Below are 26067 nucleotides of genomic sequence, written 5' to 3'. Positions count from 1 at the left end.
ACTTTGAAGAAAATAATGTCAGATTGAAGATTTGTCAATGTAGCTAAATCCAGGTCTGTAAATTTCTCCTATGTTTGTTAGGACTTGGGTGAGTTTGAGCCTATCTCATCTTACTTTGGGGTGAAAAGCAAACTACACTCACAGACCACATAATGTAAAGAGACTCACTGGAAACACCATTGCCTGAACCAAAATCAGGCAAGTCTACAACTATACCACAAACATATTTTCAATGAATCAAAGGTCCATGAATTGAGGTGAGTCGAGCTACATGTGACAGCAATTCAATAATATTCCCCCCCCCCAAAAAAAAAAATTCTTTTCAGGCAAAAGAACATCCAAAATATGACCTAAAAAAAAACATAATTTAGACCAACAGTCTGTCACTGTTGGTGAACGTCGTTTTGGTGTATCAGGGCCTATATGGCAGGGTACACTAAAAAAAAGGTGAGTTGAATTTACCTAATTTCATTTCAGTGTAGGTGAATGTGGGTTTTTGTCTAAAAGAGAAAGAATAACCAAATACAGGTTGGTAAATTAACCCAGACTTAGGATGAATAATAACAATAACCAAATGAGTGCACTTCTAAAGGGCCTCTATCAACGATGCCGTTAAGTTATCAACATTTACACAGTTAACATACTAGCACTTCTTGTGTTCTTATTCTGAAAGTCCAAGCATTCCACTTCCTTCAGTGGAAGTGGCTCTGTACATCAGATGACTGAGAAGATTGGGAAAATATCCTTGGAAAACTATCATTTCACACCTGCTCACATTTAAAGACAAGTTATAGAGTCACGGCCGAGTATCAGACTGAGATTTTACAAAGATTGAGAATTTTGCAGGATCACAATTTAAAAGACTACAACTAGATACTATCGGCATTTTTCTCCACAAAGAACATTTTTCCCATCATGCTCTTGGTAGAAACCTACAAAATGGACACTTAGACACAGACTAGCACAGCTGCTCCGGATGTAGAGTGTACAACTAAGTTAACAGCAGTGATGGAGAAATATTTGCGAGTAAGGTTTTGACGGACACTAAACTTTTGAAGGTAACGTGCAGATCCTTATACTTTTTTACAGAAGTGGTTCCATAAGTACAGTAGGTTAACACAGACTTTGCAATTTTAACATTTTAACCTCCATTATCTTAGAACTGTTCACCCAAAGCACATGCTTAACATACTGTACTGCAAGCAGTACCACAAAAATAAGTAAAAAAAAAATGCTGGCTAATTTCCTATGCACACCCACTTATCGGCTGGGAGGATAGTGAGTGGATTGAATTGTTTACAACTGTTTAACTAAGACAGCTTTTTAGTTGCCAGCAACCACCGTCCGATGTGACGATGAAAATGATGATGATGATGATGATGATGATGATGATGATGATGATGATGATGACGATGATGATGAGGATGATGATGATGAGGATGACGCGGAGCAAGCCAGGGGACATCACAAGAACATTTATGATTGCGTGATAGACAACTTTGTTGCACATTTTCACTTTTAACTGCATTATTTCACATTAAAAATAATTATTGCAAAATAAGGCAATGTTATTTTCGTAGGAGAACGTCTTCCCCTTCGGAGTCATAGCTTTCAGTGTTTTTTTTCCCCCTTGTCAGTGAAATGGGCGTCCACTAGAGGGCAGACCTGTGAGAACAATAATGCAGGGAGGGAACGCACATGGAAAAGAGCACTCCAGTGTTGCAAGGCAGTTTTGCTTTTTAACACTAGAATGCCCAGGTTTTTTTTGTTTTTTTTACAACTTTTTACAACAACTATTGAACTACAAATCTGGATGCTATTCAACAAACAACTCTGCTGGCTGCAATTAGCCCACTTTTACTCATAAATTGGCCATTACCTGCCAAAGCAGTATGGAGTATGGCGATATATCATCCATCGAAGCTCACTGAACTGAGCTTTATGAAGAAGTTGCATTTGACATTTTTTCCTTATTCTAGAATAAGAATTGCAATCAATTTAATGCAGTAATTTGATTTTCTTGAGTTCATGTGAGCATTTTGGAATGTTGGTGTCTTTGTGTAAGACTTGGAAAAAAAATGCTGCCTGTCAGGGGGTGTAAACCTGTTTCCTAAGGGGGCCCCAGCAGAGAGAACTTTACCGGCTTTTTGGAGCAGGCTGCTCCAGATGGCTGTATCCAGAGCAGCTCGTGGTAATCGTGGTTTTTACAACCCAGATCCATTTTCCTGGTGCCCGAAAGCCCCGAGATCTGTTTCCTCTGCTGATTACACTGGCCTCCCCCCAGAGTTTTCCCCCCAAAAGAGCAAAGAGACAACTGCTTGGAATGATTAACGGTCGTCCGCAACGGTCAGACGACTTCCACATCTTATTTTGGCAGAGCTCACACACAACAAGCGGTCATGTTAAGATTATTGTTAGCTGTTGGTTTATTGGAATGTTTGCATTGGCATTACCTTCTTTTTAAATTGAAAAAAAATGTTTTCATAGGACATTGGAAACAAAAGGGCACCCCATTTTTGGTCATCGAGCACCCCTGTCCCGCATGGTGACCACCGTCAGCCCCTTCAACCCATCGCTGCTGTCACCCACACTTCCTGTCTCACGCACATGGCACACAAAGAGACATTAGGAAAAATAAATAAGAAACGTTCTAAGGTGTGAACTTCTTTTTCGAGTCCTCAATCTGTTTATACAAAAAAGACAATAATGATGTCAGTTATTGATTCAGACTGAGCTGGAGAATAATGAGGTGCCTCATTATCATCATTTCACTGATTTACATGAATGGTTTTCTGCACAAAGCAAAGTGAGTGTGTGCGTGCATGCGTGTGTGCAATAATAACTTATTTGTGAAATAATGTATTTGTAGGTAGGTGCTGTCCCACAACTGATGCTATTAGAAAGTAAGCAATTCATAAACCTGTAAAGTTTTGATAACAACTCAAACTAATACATCTGCAGCCATTGCAAGCTTGGATTCATTGCTTAGGTAGGACTGGAATGCAATATGTCATATGAAATGTCATTCTGCGTCATGGAATTACTGAGGAATTTGTGGTCTGATTTTTTAAACTACAAAAAGTTCACCAGTATTTGTTTTTCTTTTCAGGAGCATGCAAGATGTGTGTAAGACAACCAGAACTTTGCTTGAGAATAAAAAGCTTTTTTTTCTTTTTTTTTTTTTCTTTTTTTAGAAAACTCATTGTTTCTACATGTTTGCTCTTTTTCACTGACATAGATATCGTAATGTATCAAAGTCGTTTTCCCCCCAATATGCCTTGATATTATTGCTGTATCATTATGACTGTCATAATTGCAATAATAGCATATTTTGATTTACACTGTTATTCCCTTATTATGTCCATCCATCCATCCATTATCTGTACCGCTTCTCCTCACAAGGGTCGCGGGGCGTGCTGGAGCCTATCCCAGCTGTCTTTGGGCAGTAGGCGGGGGACACCCTGAACTGGTTGCCAGCCAATCGCAGGGCACACAGAGACAAACATCCGCACTCACAATCACACCTAGGGGCAATTTAGAGTATCCAATCAACTTACCATGCATGTTTTTGGAATGTGGGAGGAAACCGGAGTGCCCGGAGAAAACCCACGCAGGCACGGGGAGAACATGCAAACTCCACACAGGGAGGCCGGAGCCGGGATCGAACCCACGACCTCTGAACTGTGAGGCGGACGTGCTAACCAGTCGGCCACCGTGCCGCGCCCCTTATTATGTGTTTATATTAAATACATAATACAGATTTTAATATTGTGGTAGCTAGTCAAGGCAGGAGGGGCTAATGATGAGCATTTTTCCGTCCTCTGATTGGTTGATCAGAGCAAAACTTGTTGCAGCCAACTTCAACTAGCAACACGTCTGTAGCGATCTGCAAACATTGATGCATTTGTGAGTGCCATACATTTTATTTTAATGTTTTATGCTGTTGGGCGGCACGGTGGTCGACTGGTTAGCACGTCCGCCTCACAGTTCAGAGGTCGTGGGTTCGATCCCGGCTCCGGCCTCCCTGTGTGGAGTTTGCATGTTCTCCCCGTGCCTGCGTGGGTTTTCTCCGGGCACTCCGGTTTCCTCCCACATTCCAAAAACATGCATGGTAAGTTGATTGGATACTCTAAATTGGCCCTAGGTGTGATTGTGAGTGCGGATGTTTGTCTCTGTGTGCCCTGCGATTGGCTGGCAACCAGTTCAGGGTGTCCCCCACCTACTGCCCAAAGACAGCTGGGATAGGCTCCAGCACGCCCCGCGACCCTTGTGAGGAGAAGCGGTACAGATAATGGATGGATGGATGGATGGATGGATGTTTTATGCTGTTGTCACTGACAACCCTGTTGGTCCTCACAAGGGTCGTGGGCATGCTGCAGCCTATCTTCTCGCAGTATAGTCGGGGGACACCCTGAACTGGTTGCCAGCCAATCGAAGGGCACAGAGAGACAAACAAACATCCACACTCACAATCACACCTAGGGGCAATTAGAGTGTCCAATTAACCTACCAAGCATGTTTTTGGAATGTGGGAAGAAATCAGTGTATATATATATATATATATATAACTCTAGATTTAACCCTATCCCTTTCAACAATGATTAAAACAGATTCTATCGTAAATCCTAAAAAGTACCAAACTTTCATATTTTCTATACAATCCATGCCGAATAAAACGGCATAGACACTCTGATCATAATGGGAACTCTATTTGCTCAAAAAAGAAAAGAAACACCTCCTCCCCCACCCACCACAACTAATGTTCCACCCCGTGGTCTCCATCTCATCACTGGTTTCTTTTCAAAACAGCCTCACAAACATCATGATTGATTCAGCCACTATCCTGCAGGATCTCTCAATGCCTGCCTGGGCTGGAGATTAATTTCATTTCCTCATCTTAATTTTTACTCATCGCCTCTCCATAAAAAGGCTAAATGTCAAGCATGCCTGACTCCTTCTAGTGACACGTCTATTCCAGCAGATAATTACCATAAGGAAATTGATGCTTTAGTGTGCATGGGGGAATTTAATTTACCCCGACAACCTCACAGCATAATGCTTTCCTAAAGAAAGAGAATTTTTCACTTTGCAGTTGACTTTTTAGAGAAATTGGACTATTTAATGTGATTATCAGCCTTGAACGTATTTGACTTATTAAGGTGCTCTAAGCAATTAAGTGCTACATGCTGCTCATGCTTCCACATGTGAAACATTGAATACTGCTTAAGGATCCATGAAATAGGAAGCCAGAGCGTATTGTTTGGTAAGTCGGCCAGCTACATCAGCGGATGATGTTTTTTTTTTTTTTTTCCTTTTCATCAGACTCCACCAGTGATATTAATTACAGCAACACGACTTGCTTCAGGTTGTGGATCAACTTTGAGGTTTCTGTTTACAATAAGTTGTGATAAATGCCTGTTCAAATGTGTACGTGAAGATTAATGTCGAATTCAATAATTTCATCAACGCTCATGACTCGTGCTGGGTTGGAAACGGGGACCCAACTCATAGCACTGTTATTCTTTACTTCTATATATTTATATATATATATATATATATATATATATATATATATATATATATATATATATATATATATATATACATACATATACATGTTTGTATATATATATATATTAGGGGTGTAAAGGTACACTCAGGTGTATTAATACGTTTCGGTAAGGCATGGTTTGGTCCACTTATTAGCGTGAGCTTACGCACGGGCGCTATTGACTGTTGCGTACGGAAGAGGACAGTGGCGGCACAACAGTGATAAGTGCTATTCTAGTTACGCAGGAATGATTTGTTTCATCTGTGCTCCTTATAACACTAGAGAAAATTCAAAATTGCAAAAAAAACCACATCAGATAGTACAAGAAAGTAATGTGAAGTGCCGCGTTAGTACAACTCCGACTTATGGAGAATCATGACCAGACCTCTCTGATCATGCTGAGTCATATTTAAGTCTCAACATTCCCTCTGCACAGCAACAGGGACCACCAGTCTTACTTGCTTTTTCATACCTGTATGTCAAACATTAAGAAAAAGGAAAAAGCTTCTGACCCAACACAAAGCTTTGAGGAAGTCGGCGAGTGTTGCTGCAATCCACATTTTAGCCAAGAAGACATAGCAGGCCACAGCGCTCCTGCTCAAAGTTCCTCCTTTTGCAAGCAACTGCCTGAATGTTGTGCTTCTCAGGAGATAAGAGCAGCCTCCCACGAAAGGTGACTCAGCAATCCAGTACACGGCCGCTCCTGAGATAAGACTCGGTGGGGCCTAAAGGTAGTGGAATGATGGGGAAAACACACTTACACAGAGAGAAGATAATGCGGAAGGGAATTCATAATAATTCATACCATTTAAAGTGTTTTTTAAAACAAAAATTACAGTAATATAAATGCTCACAAATATACTTTCAAATGGGTCATATGATCAGGGCGGAAAATGTGACAAAATCCTAACAGACATTGATTATGAGGTTATTATTGGAAAACTGCGCAAGGCGTGATTGAATTTGGCCAAGCCAGAAGTCATTATTTATTTAAAAATGCATCAATATTAACCTTTAAATCATATATATTTCAGTCATATCCAACACATTATTAACACCCTTTACTTGCACACTAAATTGGGTACACCTGCAGTGTAAATGAGAGCTGGATTGAAAAAAGTAAAGATGTCCTTACAAATGAGAATGTGCAGCATTACCTTGTCATTCATATACAGTACAGTATTAGTACAATTAGAAGACTTTTCCCCCACATATACATGCATGGAAAAAATGGTTGGCAACTTTGTGTTAAAGAATGAAAAAAAAACAACAATGGTCACTGAAATAACTTGAAACTAGTGATGAGACTGCAATTTGCCAAAATGCATATTGACAAGCCACAAAGCTTCTGGAGTAATATGCTTGATGAGGCAAAACTTTTGCTTCTCTGGCAAGTCACATCAGCTTGAGGTTTTCAAGTTCACACACCTGCAGTGAAACATAACGGCTGCTCACTTACGTTCTGGGGACATTGAAACGCGGGGCAAATGGGGCAGTATGTTTGAGTGAAGTGGGTCAAAAATACCTGTTGACTTTCTGCTGAAATCTCATGAAGAGATACAACAAACTATTAAGTTATGTTGTCTTGTCTGAACCATTTTTAAAAGAAATAATTTAATTAATTTTTTGGGGTTTAAACTTATTTCAATGACAATTGTGGGTTTTTCTTTCTTTCAACAATTTTGACCGTGTGTGGCTTCTTTCATGGATCCATATTATTATTTATTTTTTTTTAGAAATCATAACAGTTCCCAGATATCTCAATAAAATGTCTGCTACATACTTTCGTTCAAATTCTCCAAGGATAAAGTTTTACACCTGTTATTTGTCCCTTCTTGAAGTTTGTCAGTTTTGAGGGGGCAATCTTGTCTCATGCAAATGACCCATGGCTCCTTACGACATGCTTTCTTTACTGTGACAACGGGTCGGAGCTTTGCAGTGGATTCTTGCTGATCCCCGAGCCTATAAAAAAGTGAGTGTGAGCTGCCAAATGGAAGCTAGCCTCCATGAATTCATTTTGAGTCCTTTTCACAGGTGTAGGAATCACTTCTTCAACAATTCGCAGAATTACACAGGGCAATCATTGTGCTAACCTCGTGTATGCGGTGCATACACACCCTGTCGACAACTTACCAAACAGTCAAATACTGTATGCGCTGCTTACCAAACGCTATAGTGGTATAGTGTATTGATGTCAACTGTTTTGCCTCAAAATGAACTTGTAGTTGTGCTTCTAGTCCGCTGAAATGTCGCAGAATTACTAATAAATAACTGTCTTTCCACTACTAGTACGTTGAAGTCATTCTACCAGGGGGTTAGTGAGGAAAAAGACCGTACTATTATCCATCCATACATTATCGATACCGCTTATCCTCACAGGGGTCGCGGGGCGTGCTGGAGCCTATCCCAGCTGTCTTCGGGCAGTAGGCGGGGGACACCCTGAATTGGTTGCCAGCCAATCGCAGGGCACCTGTACTATTATATGAACCTTAAAACTACTGTACAGTTTTGCCTCGACATTAAGTGTCCTACTTGTGTGCAGAAATGTTGTAAACTTACTAGTAAGAAACTGATATTCTACTAGTTGGAGTCATTCTACCAGGGTGCTGAATTGTCTTTCTAGTGCGGACAAAGACTGTACTACAGTAGATATCAAGGATATTAAATAAATGCTTCGATACAGCCTTCGATACATGTCCGGATAAGGGCACCTGATGTAAGAAGGTACTTTGCCACTAAGGAGACCTGCTTTGGAAGAGAAAAGGAACACTAGAAAAGAGGAGAGGACAAGTCATTAAGTGGGTAAGAAAATAGTTGTGTTAATTTCATGGGCTGCCTCAAGCGTGCCAGTGTAGGTGACAGAAGGGGAGCTGTCCAATATGCAAGTGAAGGGGTGCCCCCCCCCTCCCCCCGCCTGCTCCCCTCCCTCCTCCATCACCATCCTCGGTGAGAATGAAATAAATAAACAATGAATGGTCCACTCTTCTTGCGCGCGCCTCATCCCATCTCATGCATGGCTGCCAGTAATGGTCTACTGGGTGTCAGCTTTTATTGGCACGGCACAAAGCAAGTGCCAAGACGCCCCGCCACACACCGGGCCTGCGGATAAAAGCAAGCAAAACGCCTCAGTCGAGGACAGTGTAGTCATGTTGGGCTGGAACGAGGAAGTGCAGTGGAGAGGGGAGGGACTGAGGGCGCAGCTCCATGGGGCCGCGGCGCTGCGACCTTCTGCACATGGAGCCGGGGACAGTTGGAAGAACTTCATACTGCAAACTCAAGGAATAGCAGGTAAAGTGGCTTCCACTCACTTTTAGCTCAGTGAGAATCTTGGCGCTCCTAGAACAGGGCAAGAGCTCGACGCGGGCACAGTGAGATCCTCTTCAGTCTTTTTTAGGGGGCATGCACCTGCTGGAAAAACCTTCCGTAGAGTTTGGCTGCAGGTGCATCTTCTCATCCCGTCTCACACGCGCGCTTCTCTCTGCCGCCACATTACATCAACACGCTACACTTCAATAAACACTGGAAATTAGAGACTTTTTCGATGCATAATTCTTACACAAGACTCACAGAAATTAGTGGAACATTTGGGGCATTTCCCATTTTCCATGTGACTTTTTCTTTTTGGGAAAAATATGGATCCTTTTTTTATAAATTTGTAATTTAAAAAAAAGAAAATAGCAATTGTATTTGTCTTTCCCACATTTAACTGCTTTTTCAGACATCTTCATCTGTTTTTCTATTTGCGTTGTAGCACCTGTTGCAAGCGATGTGCCGTACCACTGCAGAGCGTTAAATTGAAGGCGTTAGGAATACATTTATCCGAGCAACTTTTTTACACTATTGAGGTGCGAATTTGAGAGTATAACAGGACGGCTTAAACGGGAACCTTACCACGACTCTTAAAGACGTTTCATGGATGAATATGATCGTTTCCTGCTCGTCTAAGTTGTTTCATATTCTCATCACGCTGTTTAAATAGTGTAATTGGCGCACAATTGTACCTTTGGTAGGACTAATTGAATTATTTACAGAAAGGTAAAAGTTCTTAAATTGTTTTGATTAAAAAAAAAAAACTGAAAATGCACATGTTCATATGTTCTGCTTTTTCACTTTAGAAACTGAAAGAAGTGTGTGTCGAAAAATATGTGATTAATGAAATTTCACTAATAGTGACTTTATGGATCAATTTGCCAAAAATAACAATTTGTTTAATTTTGATGTGTACTTTAAAGAGCACTCTCTTAATTTAAAAGCAAGTAACAAAAACGATGTTTAGAATGCTAGAAAACTAACCCTAGCAAAAATGTTACCTTTTCAACACTTCCCAAAAAATAATTTCAGTTTTCCGTCTATTTAAAACTTGGAAACACACCTGCACAAATGACGTTTTTGACAGAAAGAAGCAGAAGTGCTGCAAATGTGTGCCTCATGTGTGCTGTCAGAAGAAAGAGAAGTAGGAGGGGAGTAGGCAGTACAAGACAGGCAGTTATTAAAATGATTGTACTGTCTGAATAGCAGATTAGTGAAGTGTGTCACATGCAAATGAAGGAAACTTCTCTTGAGAGCACCTCTGCTCCCCTGTCGCCCCCTCACTGGGCCCCCCAAGAACACATCTGCTAACTCTGTCTACCCACTGATATCATCCATACATTTCATGAATTACTGATGTGACGCTCCACATGAACACAAGCGGACAGGAGGTTATAGCATATACCGGAGTGCCCTAATTATTAATAGCACCCGGCACTTCATTACTTTTCTCAAATCTATATGATAATTTTAAATTTAAATTCACATTTTCAAAGTCGCATTCAATCTGTCTTTTGTCAAATTGCAAAAGCACCGCAAAACTGAGTGTGAACACAAATACAAAAATAAATGTTGCATTGGAGTTTAACTGAGGATATAATTATATTTATACATACTGCACACACATCATATATATATATATATATATATATATATATATATATATATATATATATATATATATATATATATATATATATATCACACAAAAGTTCTAGCATTTAATTGATTTGACATTTATTTTACTTATTTTATAATTGATTTGATACAATTTTACTTATTGGTTGATTATTATTCATGCTTCACAAGTCTAAATATTCAAAATATTTAAATTCATTCCATCTACTTTGCTGACAATTTTAAATTTGTGAGTGAGTGAGTGTGCTTGTGTTCTTATTATTTCATTCCATTCATAATTTCTACCAGTGATGATTATATAACCATCTGACACATAATTTGCTAAATCTGCATAGTTTAATAAGATCCGATATAAGATCTGTACCAAATATTTTGATTTAGGAAATGAATATCCACTTTTGAATATACTATCCGAGAGGTGTACATGTGTGTGTTTATTACGGAGCTGTAGATTGCAGTAGGTTAAAACAGAAAAGAGGTCTTCCTAATTCCGGTTACCCTATTTACTCCAACCCTGTCAATATGACACAGTGCAATTCTACACTACTGTAAACGATAATGCCAATAGAAAACGTTGTTAAATGAATACCCTTGCAAACAATGTCAATAGAAGTTGGACTTGAATACCTATTTAAATTATCCTATGCAGTTCTTGTATTGAATTGCAATAAATTGTGCAGGTGTGCCTTTAACGTTGTGACCGGTGAGTGGATACAATATAATGCTTGCAATTTATCTGCTATCATAGAAACACACACGCACACGCGCACACACATGCCTGTTTGTGACCTTCTTTTCGGGTATCCAGAATTCACTGGTGTGGTCCTCAGTATCTGTTAACGGTTTCGCTCTTTCTCATCTCCACCCTTCTTGCTGGTGTAGCTGTTTTGCACCTCTCGATGAGAGGCGGCCCCTACCCCCCCACCGGCACATCAACACTAATGTATAGACGCATGCAACCCTCTGTCAACCCACAAGCCTCTTCCTGCCTCTCCTCACTGATACTCAGACCAAAACTTTTCCAGTGCCTCTCTGTGCTCACACGCAACCACACACATGCGCACACACAGACTTCCTGACTACTGAATGTGCACCATACTTTCCAGACGTCTTTGCAAGTAGGTTTTGGCTGAAAGTGTCAACGTGCCCCCACCGACACATCCGTGATTCCCCTCGCACCATCTGCCCAGAAAAGGGCACCAGAGAATACATAGCCCCCTTTACCCCGACCTCCAAACTCCAGATGCGGAACGATGGTGGCGCACGCAACACCCTGCGCCATGTGCAGTAAATCATCTGCACCAGTGACCTTTGCCCCCCTTCCTCTCTTAACACTTGGGTGTCTGCACAAGCTCCTGACTTGACTCCGCAAAATGCTGCCGTGTTGCGACACACAAGCCTGGTCGCTTCCCACTATTTGTTCCAAATGTGTGGAGCCATCTGTTAGTGAAACAGGAAGGCCTAGGTTCCCCTTCTCCCTTGGGCTTGTTTCGCTATTTTCAGGAGCTTCACTTCTCCCTGTGTGGCTGCTTGGACCAGGCAGCGGCCCCGGCGAGGGCTTCTTGAAGTGGCGCAGCCCGGGCCGAGGCCGTCGGCCCCATCTGCTTCAGGCTTGAGGGCCATCCATTATTAATGGGGCCACGAGCGCTGGTGACTCCTCAGATATTCAGCCCTGGCCGAAGGAGCGCCTCTGGACTCACGCTGCTGAAGAACCAATAAAGACAACTTCTCCGTCCGCCATCCTCTTCGTCTTTGCGCTTCAACTCTTTCCTCTCCACCTTCCAGTCGCATACGCTCTCTTGACTTCTTACCCTCAATTGCAATCTATTCCGCTGCCGCAATGTCAATCTCGCCGACACCCTTGCCTCGCCTCGTCTTATTGCTCCTCTTTTGGGTTCTGAATGTGACTGCGTCTGTGTCGCGGCTGCGGACTCAGCCATGCATGCTCAGTAAATTAGAGAGAACATGAGCGTTGATCAGCTGAGCACGGCAAGCACCCACATCCTCGGTGACCTGAGGCCAGTTAATTTTCTGCTTAATTTTGCCGCGGTCACTTTGCATTTTTTAGATGATTACGTGGCAGGAAATTAACAATAAATAACAAATGTGGTGTGAAAGGCTGTTCCCGGCGAGCCCGTGTTATATCGGCGGGCCCATCAGCTGAAGCCGGGCTACGTTCTGATCTCAGACTCTGCCAGACTTGTAATGAAGTTGTCTGTAATTCTTTGCAAACGAATGTGGGCGACAGAGGGGTGACTGCGCTGTGACAGGAGTGATCTCACCCAGGTGACATAGCGAGAGTGCACCCTTTACCCCGCTCTAGCTTTGTGCAATGTTTCCTCTGCCTGCTCTTGATTAAATGTACATACTTTTACATCTCAATCTTATCTCCCATTAGAGTACTTGCACCGCATGGAGACAGAGGAGGCCCAGGAAATGGCCCCGATGCCAGGTAAGAGACTGCAGCATGATTGAGCGGTAACGTGCAACAAACAGCTTTTAAACCACCAGCAGGTAATTTTCGCCCTCTGAGAGAGGCGCTTGGGGTCCTTGCACGGTGAGTGACGGGAGCTTTCTGATGTTTGTCACGCCAGGCCGAGACAGCCCCCCTGCCAACGAAGCGGCCGAGGACGCAGAGGAGCCCATGGCTGTCCCGGAGGACTTGTCAGCAGGCTCCGCCCACCAGCAGCACAACAGAGGGGACAAAGGTATTAATGAGCCACATCTTTCAGAAATCACTTTGCATGTTCTCAACGTGCTTGCGTGGCTTTTGTCCAGTTTTTTTTACATGAAATTCAGGCAGCATGGTGGGCAAGTGGTTTGCACATCTGCCTAACAGTCCTGGGGTTTAGAGGTTTGAAGTTCCGACCTTCCTGTGTGGCGGTTTGATGCTCTCCTTGTTCTTGCGTGGGATTTCTCCCGGAGCTCTGGCTTCCGCTTATAGACCCAAAACATGCCTAGGTCCATTAAAGAATCAAATTTGTCCATCTTTGTCCATATATGTCCTGCAATTGTCTGGTGAGCAGTCCAGGGTGTACTCGTGAGATGAGATCCAGCTCACCAGTGAGCCTAATGAGTAAAAGTGATGAAATTTAGTGAAGACAACAAATTGTAATGTACAATAATCGTACTTGATATCATATTAATTTATAGTCCATTTGATTATTTTAAATATCTTAATTTAAATGTCAATGAGTGCCTAGAATTAAACAGTAATGACTCCCAAAGCAGCAGTTAAGTCAAACTCATGTTAGCTTCAAAAGCATTACACACATTTTTCTGTCCCCCAACATGACCCTTTTCACATAAAGTGAGAAATATTTGCAGCTTCTAATCCCCTGGATCAATTACAGTCTCTAAAAAGAGCGGAATGGATGCATTTAGGTCACTGGCAAAAAAGTAAAAAAAAAAATGAAAAAAAAACTTGTGATCCATGGCATGTAATTAATAATCCAAATCTTAAGGAATAGCTAATGTGGCCTTGATTTGAATCTGTCAACATCAAGCCAGGGAATATCACGGCAAAGCTAAGGAAGCTAGGGAGTTCTCATCTGCGCCGTATATTTACCTCAAGCAAAATAAGACGCAAATGAATATGAGATACGAGATGTAATTGTATGTCCCTTACTTCCCTAAACAGTCAGCACAAACCGGTGTAAGCATGTGTCTGTTTGTGTGTCTATAACGTTAGAGAGAAAACACAAGAGGGGGAAGTTAAAATTTCTCCTATATCTTTGTCTCAGTGCCACGCAGGCAAGCATTCTAATTGTCGTACAGGTTCAGAAGCAACTAGCAACTGCATGATTCATTAATGTTGACGGCAATCTGAATCTTTGGCCAAAAATGTCAAATCAATCTCTGAAGTCCAAGAGCATTATTAGAGAGTGCACGCTTTCTGTGTGTTATATTAATATTTGTAATGATAACAATATTCTGTTTATATTGACATTTTCAGCATGTTTATTATTGTGGTTCACACTGAAAGTCATTTAAAACATTTTGGTTCCCAAATTTATTTTAATTGGAGAGATAATAAACATTTGTAATACGTGTCATGTATAGGATCTCATTAGATTGGCAATGAATGAACTTGTGTTATAAATTGAAAGAAGCGACATCCTGGTATGCAAACTAGACAGTTAGCCTCTGCGTTGTTGAAATATTTAGGTGTAAAAACAAAAGTAGAAGGGTAAACATGTATTGTTTGTATTTTGGATGTTTTAGTGCGATAGTTGAACACATGATTCCACAACCTTGCACACACGTTTCAGGCTTGTAACAGGAACCCCCGGCAGGCTCAGTGTGTGTTTCCACACTTGCAATCTAACTTCCCATATCTGCTATCTATCAACACCAAAATGAGCCAATTACTTCTGCGACAGGACTTGCTTCTACTTTGTTTGCGAATCAAGGGTAACGTTTATCCGCATCGTTTTTATTGCTGCGTGGTTTATTTGTCTACTAAGGCTTGTGACGCGAGCTTCCCAAAACAAGCAAATCAGGATTCAGCATGTGACTGAGACAAACATGATATGAAGTCAAAAGCCTTCTTCCTATTCCCGCTTCATTTGCAACTTCCCCATGTCCATGAGCAGTTGGGCACAGTCCGACGGTGACGGTTCCCTTCTGTCTGCTTCAATAAGCTCAATCGGCTGGTCACACGAGATGCTTGCGTGACTATTACAACACAAACGTATGAAAGAAAAATTGTGGGGAAAGTGCTTTTTGTTAAGGATTTTAATTGCTGCCTATCTTCTTCACAAATTATTTAGGTAGATAGGCCCATATGTAAGATGAAACTGGCATGCATTATATTAATAAATGTATATTGTGTTACAACCTTTAGATTACAAATTCGACATGTTGTGCAAAACAGATAACTGCATCAGCACTGTCAGACAAACTATTTAATTTCACCATGGGAAATTACTGTATACGGTAAGTACAATAGCAAAACAGATAAATAATATTAATGGGGTTTGTAATTAATCAGCTGGAACTGTTAGTTGACATTATCACACCTGCTGCTTGAATTATTTGAGAAACTGAAAGTGAAATATCCAAGTCAAAGATGTTTCATAGGCTATAAATAAAACTGAAAATCTTTGCATAAACGTGTCTCCTAATTTTGTCAGGTTTTGTTTTGTTGTAATCCCTCCCAAAAAAAAAAAAAGATTGCTTTTGTGTTTTGGGCAAAGAAAAAAAAAAACAGCAACAACAAAAACATGCTTTTAATTAGACACCGACAATATCATAATTCATTTCAGGCTTTTTATAGGACCAAATGTAATGGCTACTGGACAAATGGTGACTAAAATCAAGAGTGAGATTAAACCTGCCCTCAAGTGCAACAATCTCATGTTTGTTTTTATTTTTGTAATTGTGTGAAGTCGTCCCCTTTGCTTTTGCAAGGCCTTTATCTTTGTTTTTATTTACTCATCAGAAAAACACAAAATATGATGAGAAAACATTCCATACAGACAACAAAAAAATTGAAGGAGTGGAAATCACGATATGTTTCTCTCTTTAAATGTGAGGAACAAGCAAACAGGGGAGTCAAAAAAAAAAAAAAAAGAAAAGTCAACCTGTTTCAGTTACATGTTGTTTTACAATTCCTTTCCCATGCTTCCCTTTCTGTCACTTCTCCATAATTCTTGGTATTTCAGTTAGACAGGCCCTCTTTCTGAAGCTTCCCCTTTTCCATGGATTCCAAAATGTTCACTATTTCCACTTCTTCCTCTTCGGTTGTAAAAGCACAGAGTTTGAAGCGTGGGGAAATCAGGCTGCCAACACGACACGCAAACCGCAGCGCGGCCACTTGCATGATCGGTCTGTCAATTCTCTGAACAAAGTCCTCTGGTGGGAAAGGAGGAGAAGGTTGCTCATATGCAAAGGGCACTTCTCTTTTCTGCGTACACAACAAGTCAAATAAAAACGATGGCTCTGAGACTTTGTTATCATCATGCGCACACAATGTATTAATTTGCAGATTCTGACTGATTGAAAATCAACAAGAACCTGCGCGTATGTTTATCATACGCTGTCACCGCTGTGCTCCTTAGTTTCACACTACTTCCTGTGTCTCTGTTTCCTGTTTATCTCGCTGTCATTTGTTTCACCAAAATATGATGGTGTGCGATGATCTCATCGTTGACATCCTCAAACACACATCTTTTCCACCTGCATATCACCACTTTTCTTTCGTACTGCAGTGCAGAATGATCATCTCAAATGGTCAATTGCCAAAATCATGAGTTTTAAGTGAGGCAAATATTTTGCAAGTATTTTGATATCCATACAGTAAATAATTAATAAAGTACAGTACACTATTTAGCTTAAAATATTTTTGTTGCAAAGCTTTCTAAGCAGGTGTAAAATTCAGCATAACACAAACAAACTAGATTTAAACGATAGGCCAAAAAACTAATAATAATTTCAAGGCAGTCAATATCAGGCAAATCACAAGAGTAATCGACAGACAAACTTCAGAGAAACTCCCTCACTCAAAACACCAGACAAGCTTCAGTCATAAAACAATTTTGATATCTATAAATAATGAGCATGATCCAGTACACTATTGTATTTGTTTCAAAAACATAAACCTGTCTTAGCAGGTATAAAATTCAGTACAACACAAAAAAATGACTAAATATTCAAAAGCGAGAACGAAAAACAAATGAAAATTTCAGAATAGTCAATAGAGCAGTCGTAACGGTAATCGTCAGACAAATTAGAGGCTGAAAAACAAATCTAATTCATAAAGCCTCATCTGAAATGTTTAATTAAAATGCCCAAATAAGATAACTTTTTAGTTTTAGTCTGCCATGTTTTCTTTTTCATATATATATATATATATATATATATATAGATATATATATATATATATATATATATATAGATATATATATATATATATATATATATATATATATATATATATATATATATATATATATATATATATATATATATATATATATATATATATATATATATATAGATAGATATATATAGATATATATATACAGAGGTGGGTAGAGTAACCAAAAATTGTACTCAAGTAAAAGTACTGTTACTGCAGAATAATATGACTCAAGTAGAAGTAAAAAGTAATCATCCAAATAATCACTTGAGTAAAAGTACAAAAGTACTTGGTGTAAAAACTACTCAAGTACTGGGTAATTGTAGACGTTTCATCTATTTATTTATTTTTTTAAAACAATCATTCAATCAGACGAAAATACAAAATAATCATCTTCAGACAAATTAAAGTCCATACAATCAATAAAATGAATTATATTTAATTAAAGAACAGCTTAAAATAATCCTAAAGTAAATTCAAGTACTTTAATAAACAATAAAATAATGATAGTATAAATAAAAGAAATAAATTGCCATACCGCTACGTTTGATTGGTGAAACATAGTCACATGGTAGAGCCTGGAGCGGGTCTCTGACAAAATAAATGCGACTTTCTCAAAGAGATAGAGAGAGAGGGAGAGAGAGAGAGGGAGAGAGAGAGAGAGAGACGCGTACGTACACGGAGGGATTTAAGTAACGGGTTCAATGTAGCCTAATGTAGCGGAATAAGAGTGCAGTTTCTTCTTCACAAATCTACTCAAGTAAAAGTTAAAAGTATAGTGATTTAAAACTACTCCTAGAAGTACAAAATTTCCCAAAACCTAACTTAAGTAAACGTAACGGTGTAAATGTAACTCACCCGCACGCACATGTAAGCACACACACATTAATATATATCTGCCTGTGCACAGTGCTATATTTTGGAGCAACAAGGGGACACAACATTCATTTGGATGCACGCTCTTTTTTCCGAATGAATTGCCAAGCCAACAGATCGGGACTTCGTATCGGCAGGTACTTCAAACAAGAGACTCAGACTGGAGTAACAAAATAGAGTGATCGGGACATCCCTGGCTAGCACATATCAATACTGTATATAGAGCGAGAGATGCACATGGGGTGGGGGCCCTATACACAATGTGCGGAGTCCACCCCGGGGTCGACATAGTCTCTGGGTTAGCGTTCTCTGCAGTCGTTGGTTGCGGCACCTCTTAGTGTGGATGCTCCCCTTAGCTGACCTTGCCACACCTGGTTCCTCAGTTCTGAACCATGCAGTTAGTATTCATGCATTTGTGTATTTTCATACAGTAATAAGCATGTGTTTTTGTGTAGGAGTAGGAGGGGCAGGTCTTTTTCACATCTGTCATGTTACTTTGTTTTGTTTTATTATGATTATTATGATAGGGTTGCTTGTTTGTTTGTTTGTTTGTTTGTTTGTTTGTTTGTTTGGTTGGTTGTTTGTTTGTTCGTTTGTGGAGCACTTTTGTTTGTATTATTAGGTATGAAAGATGATATACAGGCGGCACGGTGATCGACTGGTTAGCACGTCCGCCTCACAGTTCAGAGGTCGTGGGTTCGATCCCGGCCCCGGCCTCCCTGTGTGGAGTTTGCATGTTCTCCCCGTGCCTGCGTGGGTTTTCTCCGGGTACACCGGTTTCCTCCCACATTCCAAAAACATGCTTGGTAGGTTAATTGCCCCTAGGTGTGATTGTGAGTGGGGATGTTTGTTTGTCTCTGTGTGCCCTGCTATTGGCTGGCAATCAATTCAGGGTGTCCCCCGCCTACTGCCCGAAGACTACTGGGATAGGCTCCAGCGCTCCCGGCGACCCTTGTAAGGATAAGCGGTATGGATAATGGATGGATGGAGGTGATATACAAATAAGTTTGATTTGATTTGATTTGATTTCATTTCATTTCATTTCATTTCATTTGAGCCCCATTAGTGACTTGGAAGAAACATCATACTAAAAATGATATACTGTTCAGTCTGGCCTGACCTACCCCGCTTAAACTCATAAGTGGGGAGAAATTGTCAGCATCACTTGCCTTCGGCCCTCCCTGTCCAATGGTCAAGGCACTATAGGGCGAGAATAGCTCCAGATACAATACTATCAAGATTTTTTTGCCAGGGTACAAATCTATAATCGCTCCCTGAAATTTCAGATTTATTGTCAATGATACATTCTAAATAGAATGTTTAGTCTCCATTGTATATGTTTTATTAAAATAAACAAATGGTGATTGCCTCTTGTTTTTGATAATGGTTTAAATCTACACTTTGGTCTTTTATTCACTTTCACAATACTTTGCTGGTACAATGAACAAAATTGTTCAGGTTTTTTCGGCGCCTTGCTCAAGAAGGCATCACATCTGTACCACCAAATTTTTGCCACACTTTTGATTTACTACTGGTGTCTTGTATAGATAGATGAATGTGTGTTTGTGCACATGATAGGACAAATCCAAAATGTCCGCTCATAGTGTAATCACATATAGGCAGACATTTGATTTGATTCATTCAACTTTAAACCACATATACACATGTTGCCGGATTGGTATCTGAGAATATCTGATTCCATATGGTTGCATGGCAGCAAAAACGGAACGGGGTCCCTTTTACATTGGACAGTAAATCAATTGGTCCACAACTTAAGCGACTGTTTCGTCTATAGTCACTGATTTGGAATTGTGAAGTTATAACAGAGAGAAAAAGTTGAATGTTGACAGACCAGGTAAAGGTGACATGAAATTGTCACAAAAGCGACTTTTATCTTTTGACATGTAACATGAAGTGATTACACATCACACTAATAGGCTGCCCATCTCTCGTTCTATACAACATCATGACCGAATCTTGCTCTTCTTCTAAACCGTGGCCCTTCCCCTCCCCCTTGCCCTCTTTTCCAGCCTGTAACATTAAAGTTGAGGCTCGCAGTGATGAGGAGAATGGGCTGTCCTGTGACATGAATGGCACGGAGGAGGAGGAGGAGTGCGCGGAAGACTTGCGCGTGATCGATGCCTCGGGGGCCAAGGTGAACGGCTCACAGCCGAGTCCCGAAGCCAAGGTCTTCTCCTCGGCTGGCGGCATCCGGCTGTCCAACGGGAAGCTCAAGTGCGATATCTGTGGGATAGTTTGTATTGGCCCCAATGTGTTGATGGTGCACAAGCGAAGCCACACTGGTAAGCCACCTGTAATACATCATGCCCTCCATATGCACCCATGTTCAATGTTAGTGTGAGAGGATGGATGAGGGGCAGCAAAGTGGCTCCGTCCCATGTTTGGAAGATGTCCTTACAAATGAAGTCATCAAAACGGGTGTCTTCTTACTTTTTTGGCATGAAAGTCACGCTAGAACTTGGCTTGTGTCTCTTTGTGCATTCCGTACAAACCATAATGACAGTGATCATACTTGCAGTTTGGCTGTGTGCATGCATGCAGATCTGTCCTATCATGTATGAAATCACCATTAGCATGCTCAAAGAAGAACTGAGTAACATCACGTGACAAGTAAACAGTAACTTATCACATTGTTGAGCAATCAAGCAGTGACGATAATCTAAAAAAAAAAAACTTGCCAGCTGAGAAAAAAGTCTCCCTATGCAGCAATTAAATGGGATTTCCGCGCAGTCACAAATATATCTAGCTATTAAAAGTTTTTCAAAAATTGTGAATTGATATTCTAGCATAATGAACCCAAACCAGTGGTGGGGAACATTTTTGAAAAAGGCACTTAACTGTCATGCTGTAGAAACTAATGACACTCAAAATGGAATAAAGGAACAGTAGACGAATGTAAATGAAAGTACAATAAAGGATATAATGAAGTGCCTCCTATTTGAAAAGAAAATATTCTGTGGTCGAGTCTTTCCTCCTGAAATGCATTTTTAATGAATTTCCCCTTTTCTATATTTTTGCTGCTTCACTGGTGACTCTTATTTTATTGAGGTGGAGGCTTTGAAAAAAGCCACATTAAAAGGTTCTCACAGAATGCCACAACACTCGAGGAGGCTGGATATTGGTTTATTCCAGGAGCGCTGATCAGGAAGACTGGCTCTCAACACAAAGTGTTTCCTTCACTTTATTCAAATGAGGCTGAATTTGCATTGTGATGTGCTGCTCTTATTTTAGAGACGAAGAAGAGGAAAAAATGAGATTTTCAGATCAAATTGACCCAGGCAATGGTGCATTACGGAACTGCCAGGCTGAGTCTGAGTGGCTCTTGTTCGTTCAGAGCACCAGGAGTTGATGGGGCAGGGGGAGCATGGAGAGATGGAGCGTCATTGTGGAACACCCCCACACACTCTCCCCCTGAGCTGCTCCATTATCTCACTTGTTCTCTTTCCTCAGACGCTTGTAACATTGTGACCCCACATTCCCGCTCCTGCAGCATACTCTTTTAGTCTGCCGTCAGAGGAAAAGTCGTAGTCAAAAATACATGTCAACACTTTTTGGTGTTCATTGTTTCAGCAGCCACTTTACACTATTTTGTGTGTTGTGTTCTTGCTCTCAGGAGAACGTCCCTTCCAGTGCAGCCAGTGCGGCGCTTCTTTCACCCAAAAGGGCAACCTGCTGCGTCACATCAAGCTCCACTCTGGAGAGAAACCCTTCAAGTGTCACCTTTGCAGCTACGCCTGTCGCAGGAGGGATGCTCTCACTGGACACCTGCGCACCCACTCTGGTGAGTAGCGCAAAGTTCAGACAAACATTACTGGACCGATGATACTTTCAGGAATGCAGAAAGTGAGCCCATGGTAAATAAAAAATACATTAAGAAATCATTGCAAAAGCATCAGTGTATCTGGTTTGGCAATGTATTGTTTATGTTTGAGTAAAGTGAACATTTTTTGTTTATTTCTATAAACCACACTACTGGCATCATAGCTTCCAAATTCCAAATATCAATATTGTCATTTAAAGGCATCTACTCATTTACATGCAATATCAAACCTTATAAGACATGTTGTTTTTGCTGTAACCTTTCCCAAAAGTCTGCTAATGACAATATAACTGCTTTATACATAACATGTCTGTCTCTCTTTCTTTCTTTCTTTCTTTCTTTCTTTCTTTCTTTCTTTCTTTCTTTCTTTCTTTCTTTCTTTCTTTCTTTCTTTCTTTCATTCCCTTTAATGTGTTTTAAAATACCGTACTACAAAGCCCCAGCAAGTAGCCTACTCAAACATGAGACACTTTGTTTTTAGGCCTATTGAGGTTAATAAGTGACCTACTGATTTTTATTAAAACAATGTTTTGGGTATACTGTATTCTGTACTAAAGTCACTCACTACAAATTTGACACTGTGGTTTATGTTTATCAGCCATTTAGAAAAATAGAAGTGTAGATGTGTGTCCACAACATACTAAAGATAGAAGAAGAATAGATATAAGATGATGAAATGTGTTTATTGGTCTACCTGATTTTAAAATTATTTTAATCAAACTCAAGTCAAGTCACATCACTTTAGTGACTTTGAAAATTAAAGACAAACAATGTCAAATTTGCAGAATTTAGACAACTCGAGATTTCCTGGAATGGAAAAAAAATGAACGTTTGATACCTGAAAAAGATAGAAACAAATCTACAATGAAATTGTTTAAAATTAGATTTCATAAAAATCTCCCGATGAGTATAACTCGACTTTTTGATTCATTACTATAGTAGAAGGAAAATTATAAAGACATGTCAAAATTGATTTGTTCTTGATTGTGTGATGCTATTTTCTAGTTGGAAAACCCCACAAGTGTGCTTACTGTGGGCGGAGTTACAAGCAGCGCAGCTCTCTGGAGGAGCACAAGGAGCGATGTCACAACTACCTCCAGTGCATGGGGCTGCAGAACAGCATCTACACAGGTCAGTGCCTCATGTTTGCATTTCCCTTACCCAAATATTGATGACTTATTTTACTTTATTTAATCAGCACACCGTAGTAGAGAAGCAGCAATAGATCAGGTTGCCCTGTACAGTATTGTGTTTGATATCTGACGGAACTTGCAAGTGCATCTATCCATACATCGCAGACTGTGTAAACATCAGCTGAAATTGAGACCTCTATACATTATCTGTGTATCATAAGTAAAGAGATATTCATTAAAATAGTGCTCTTGACAGCAAAAAAAAAAGTAAACTAAACAAAAAAAAAACAGCCCTCCTACACTAGTACATCACTTTTCAACCTATTTTGACTCTAAAACCTCCTTCTCTGTCTTGCTTTCCAGTAGTAAAGGAAGAAAGCAGCCAGAATGAACAGAGGGAAGACTTAAGCCAGACGGGATCTGACAGAGCCTTGGTGCTAGACAGGCTAGCTAATAATGTAGCTAAGCGTAAGAGCACTATGCCACAGAAGTTTGTGGGTAAGGGCTGAAATCTGCTTCCTTTGTGTCAATACATTTACAGTAAAGTAGCTTCATGATAGGTCTGTAAATTGTTAATTAATTTCTCTTCATTTTTTTTTTCTAATTAACTGATGTGCTTTAAGACATAATATTAGAAGTAACCCACTGGTAGGGAGCTTATATAAAGCTCGATGGACAGTTGCTTGCTGTAAATGGTAGCAGCTCATGATAAGTCACTTTATTTATTTCTCTGAACGGTGACTTGCTTAGACATTGAACAGAACAGACTCAGACTGAGCCTCGCGGGAGTTTGAACTTGACAAACAGTGAGTCTTCACTTACTATGGAAAAATCTTGATTCACACAGAGTTTACGATGAAAAATAAGGCTTATATTTGTGTAACCAGTGCTAATTTAAGCACTTTTATTAAATCTGCTGTGCTTTTGTCTAAACTGAACAAAGTGGTCTGGAATTGCACTGTGAGATAATGACAAAAACAGCGCTTATAGCAATAAATTAGCTCAAGATGTGTTGTCACAGGATGTAGGTGATAATATTTTGCATCTGTGACAACCAACATGTGTGTGTTTCCTCAGGTGAAAAGCGCCTGTCAGACCTTTCCTACGATGGAAATCCAGGTGAGCTGATTCAACCTCACGTCATCGACCAGGCCATCAACAGCGCCATCAGCTACCTGGGGGCAGAGTCGCTCCGGCCCCTGGTCCAGCCCTCCCCAGCCTCGTCTTCTGACGTGGGCATGGGCTCCATCTACCCGTTGCATAAGGCGGCCCCGGAGGCCCAATCGGGAACGGGCCACAGCCTGTCAGCCAAGGACAGTGCGGCCGAGAACCTGCTTCTGCTCTCCAAGTCCAAGTCTGCCTCTAGTGAGAAGGACGGCTCTCCGAGTCACAGCGGCCAAGACTCCACTGACACGGAGAGCAACAGCGGGGATCGAGCAGGTGGGGCGGCCCCCGGTCTCATCTACCTGACCAACCACATCACCTCGGGGGTGCGGAACGGCGCGCTACCCCACGTGAAGGAGGAGCAGCAGCGACAGTATGAGGCCATCCGGGCAAGTATGGAGATGGCGTCGGAGGGTTTCAAGGTGATGACGGCAGACGGCGAGCAGGTGAGGGCGTACAGGTGTGAACATTGTCGCGTCCTCTTCCTGGACCACGTTATGTACACCATACATATGGGCTGCCACGGCTTCAGAGACCCCTTTGAATGCAATCTCTGTGGCCATCGCAGTCAAGACCGATATGAGTTCTCTTCACACATAACACGAGGGGAGCATCGCTACTGACTTGTGATGACCACAACACACACGTGCACACAAATAAAATCAAGGTCTAGAAGTGCTTAATGTGAAGTACACCATTGATGTGTGAAAGTGTGATTTTATACAGTGTGCATGTTTGTTGAATACAGAAGTGTTTAAAAGCCATTCGAATCTCATTTCAAATATTAAAATTGTGTGAGAAAAAGCAAACAAACTAAATGGTGTTCACTCAAGATAAAATGACAAAATGTTTTTCCGAAACAGCATCATCTTACAGTATGTAAATGTTCTTATGTTGCATTATGTGTATATATGGAACATTTTGTTCCTCTAACAAGCAGCAACTTTATTTTCTTGTTTTTGACTTAAAAAGAAAAGAAAAAACATCTGTGTATTTACAGGCGTGTTCACTGATGGAGATGCAAGCTACCGAAATTATCTGTACAAAATACAATCAATCGAAAATGTCAATGTAGATCACATCAAGTTCATTTTCCAAACTGTATTCTTACTCACATATTATTTATATGACATTTACTTGCCTGATTGTTTTGGAGTTTTTTTTGTATTTATTACAGTGACTGATGTTTGTCTTTAGGATAGTTGCCACTCCTCCTGTTCAACTGTATTAAATGTGTTTATGGTGTGAACATTACTGCTGCTGAAAGGCAAAGGCGGGGAAAATATACTGGAAATTTCTTTAATTTCTGTCAAATTAGAATTGTTTTGCTCTCAAGATTACAGCCTTTTGTGGCTTAGTGGGAGTTCCATGCCCATAAAATATCAATAAAGGATATTTTATATAAGTGAGAATATTGTTGAATTCATTTGTTTTCCAGTGAAAAATCACAATGAGATTAATGAAATTGAAATTTGAGGAAGTTAAGAGGATTCTTCAGTCTTCAGATGTCCTGTATATAATAATAATAAGGATAATGATAATAATAAAATAATAATAATAACAACACACATAGTTTTTCCCAAAACTGTCCATAGTAAATATATAAGTGATCCGTCAAAACGTAAGCTGTACAAAAAACAAGAGATGAGAGATTTTATCTTTGGATTTCCAGTGTAGAATTTTACCAGAGGCC

The 26067-nt window shown here is 40.4% G+C and overlaps 1 protein-coding gene across 5 annotated transcripts; it reads left to right on the top strand.

The window, feature by feature from the left end:
* Positions 1-8523: 8523 nt before the first annotated feature.
* ikzf1 (IKAROS family zinc finger 1 (Ikaros)) lies at positions 8524-25779 on the top strand. Of its 5 annotated transcripts, none has more exons than XM_086045524.1 (8): positions 8524-8839; positions 12897-12950; positions 13093-13206; positions 20267-20539; positions 21871-22038; positions 23083-23208; positions 23574-23708; positions 24288-25779. In XM_086045524.1, exons 1-8 carry the CDS (start codon positions 8524-8526, stop codon positions 24995-24997), a joined length of 1896 nt encoding a protein of 631 aa, XP_085901650.1. In that variant the 3' UTR covers positions 24998-25779. The 5 variants fall into 5 exon arrangements, with proteins under 5 accessions (XP_085901650.1, XP_085901651.1, XP_085901654.1 ...); XM_086045525.1 differs by having other exon boundaries at positions 8666-8839; positions 23577-23708; XM_086045528.1 differs by lacking the exon at positions 20267-20539 and having other exon boundaries at positions 8671-8839; positions 23577-23708.
* The last annotated feature ends 288 nt before the right edge of the window (positions 25780-26067 follow it).

Source organism: Filicampus tigris, chromosome 11, assembly GCF_054856515.1.
Source record: "Filicampus tigris isolate MCC_2025a chromosome 11, RoL_Ftig_1.0, whole genome shotgun sequence".
Lineage (NCBI taxonomy): Eukaryota > Metazoa > Chordata > Actinopteri > Syngnathiformes > Syngnathidae > Filicampus > Filicampus tigris.
This window is presented reverse-complemented; position numbering and strand designations above follow the sequence as displayed.

Coding starts and splice junctions, on each gene's coding strand:
- ikzf1 (XM_086045524.1), top strand. CDS start 8,524: ATGGTCCACTCTTCTTGCGCGCGCCTCATCCCATCTCATGCATGGCTG. Junction 8,840..12,896: donor GCAAACTCAAGGAATAGCAG/GTAAAGTGGCTT, acceptor ATCTCCCATTAG/AGTACTTGCACCGCATGGAG. Junction 12,951..13,092: donor GGAAATGGCCCCGATGCCAG/GTAAGAGACTGC, acceptor TTGTCACGCCAG/GCCGAGACAGCCCCCCTGCC.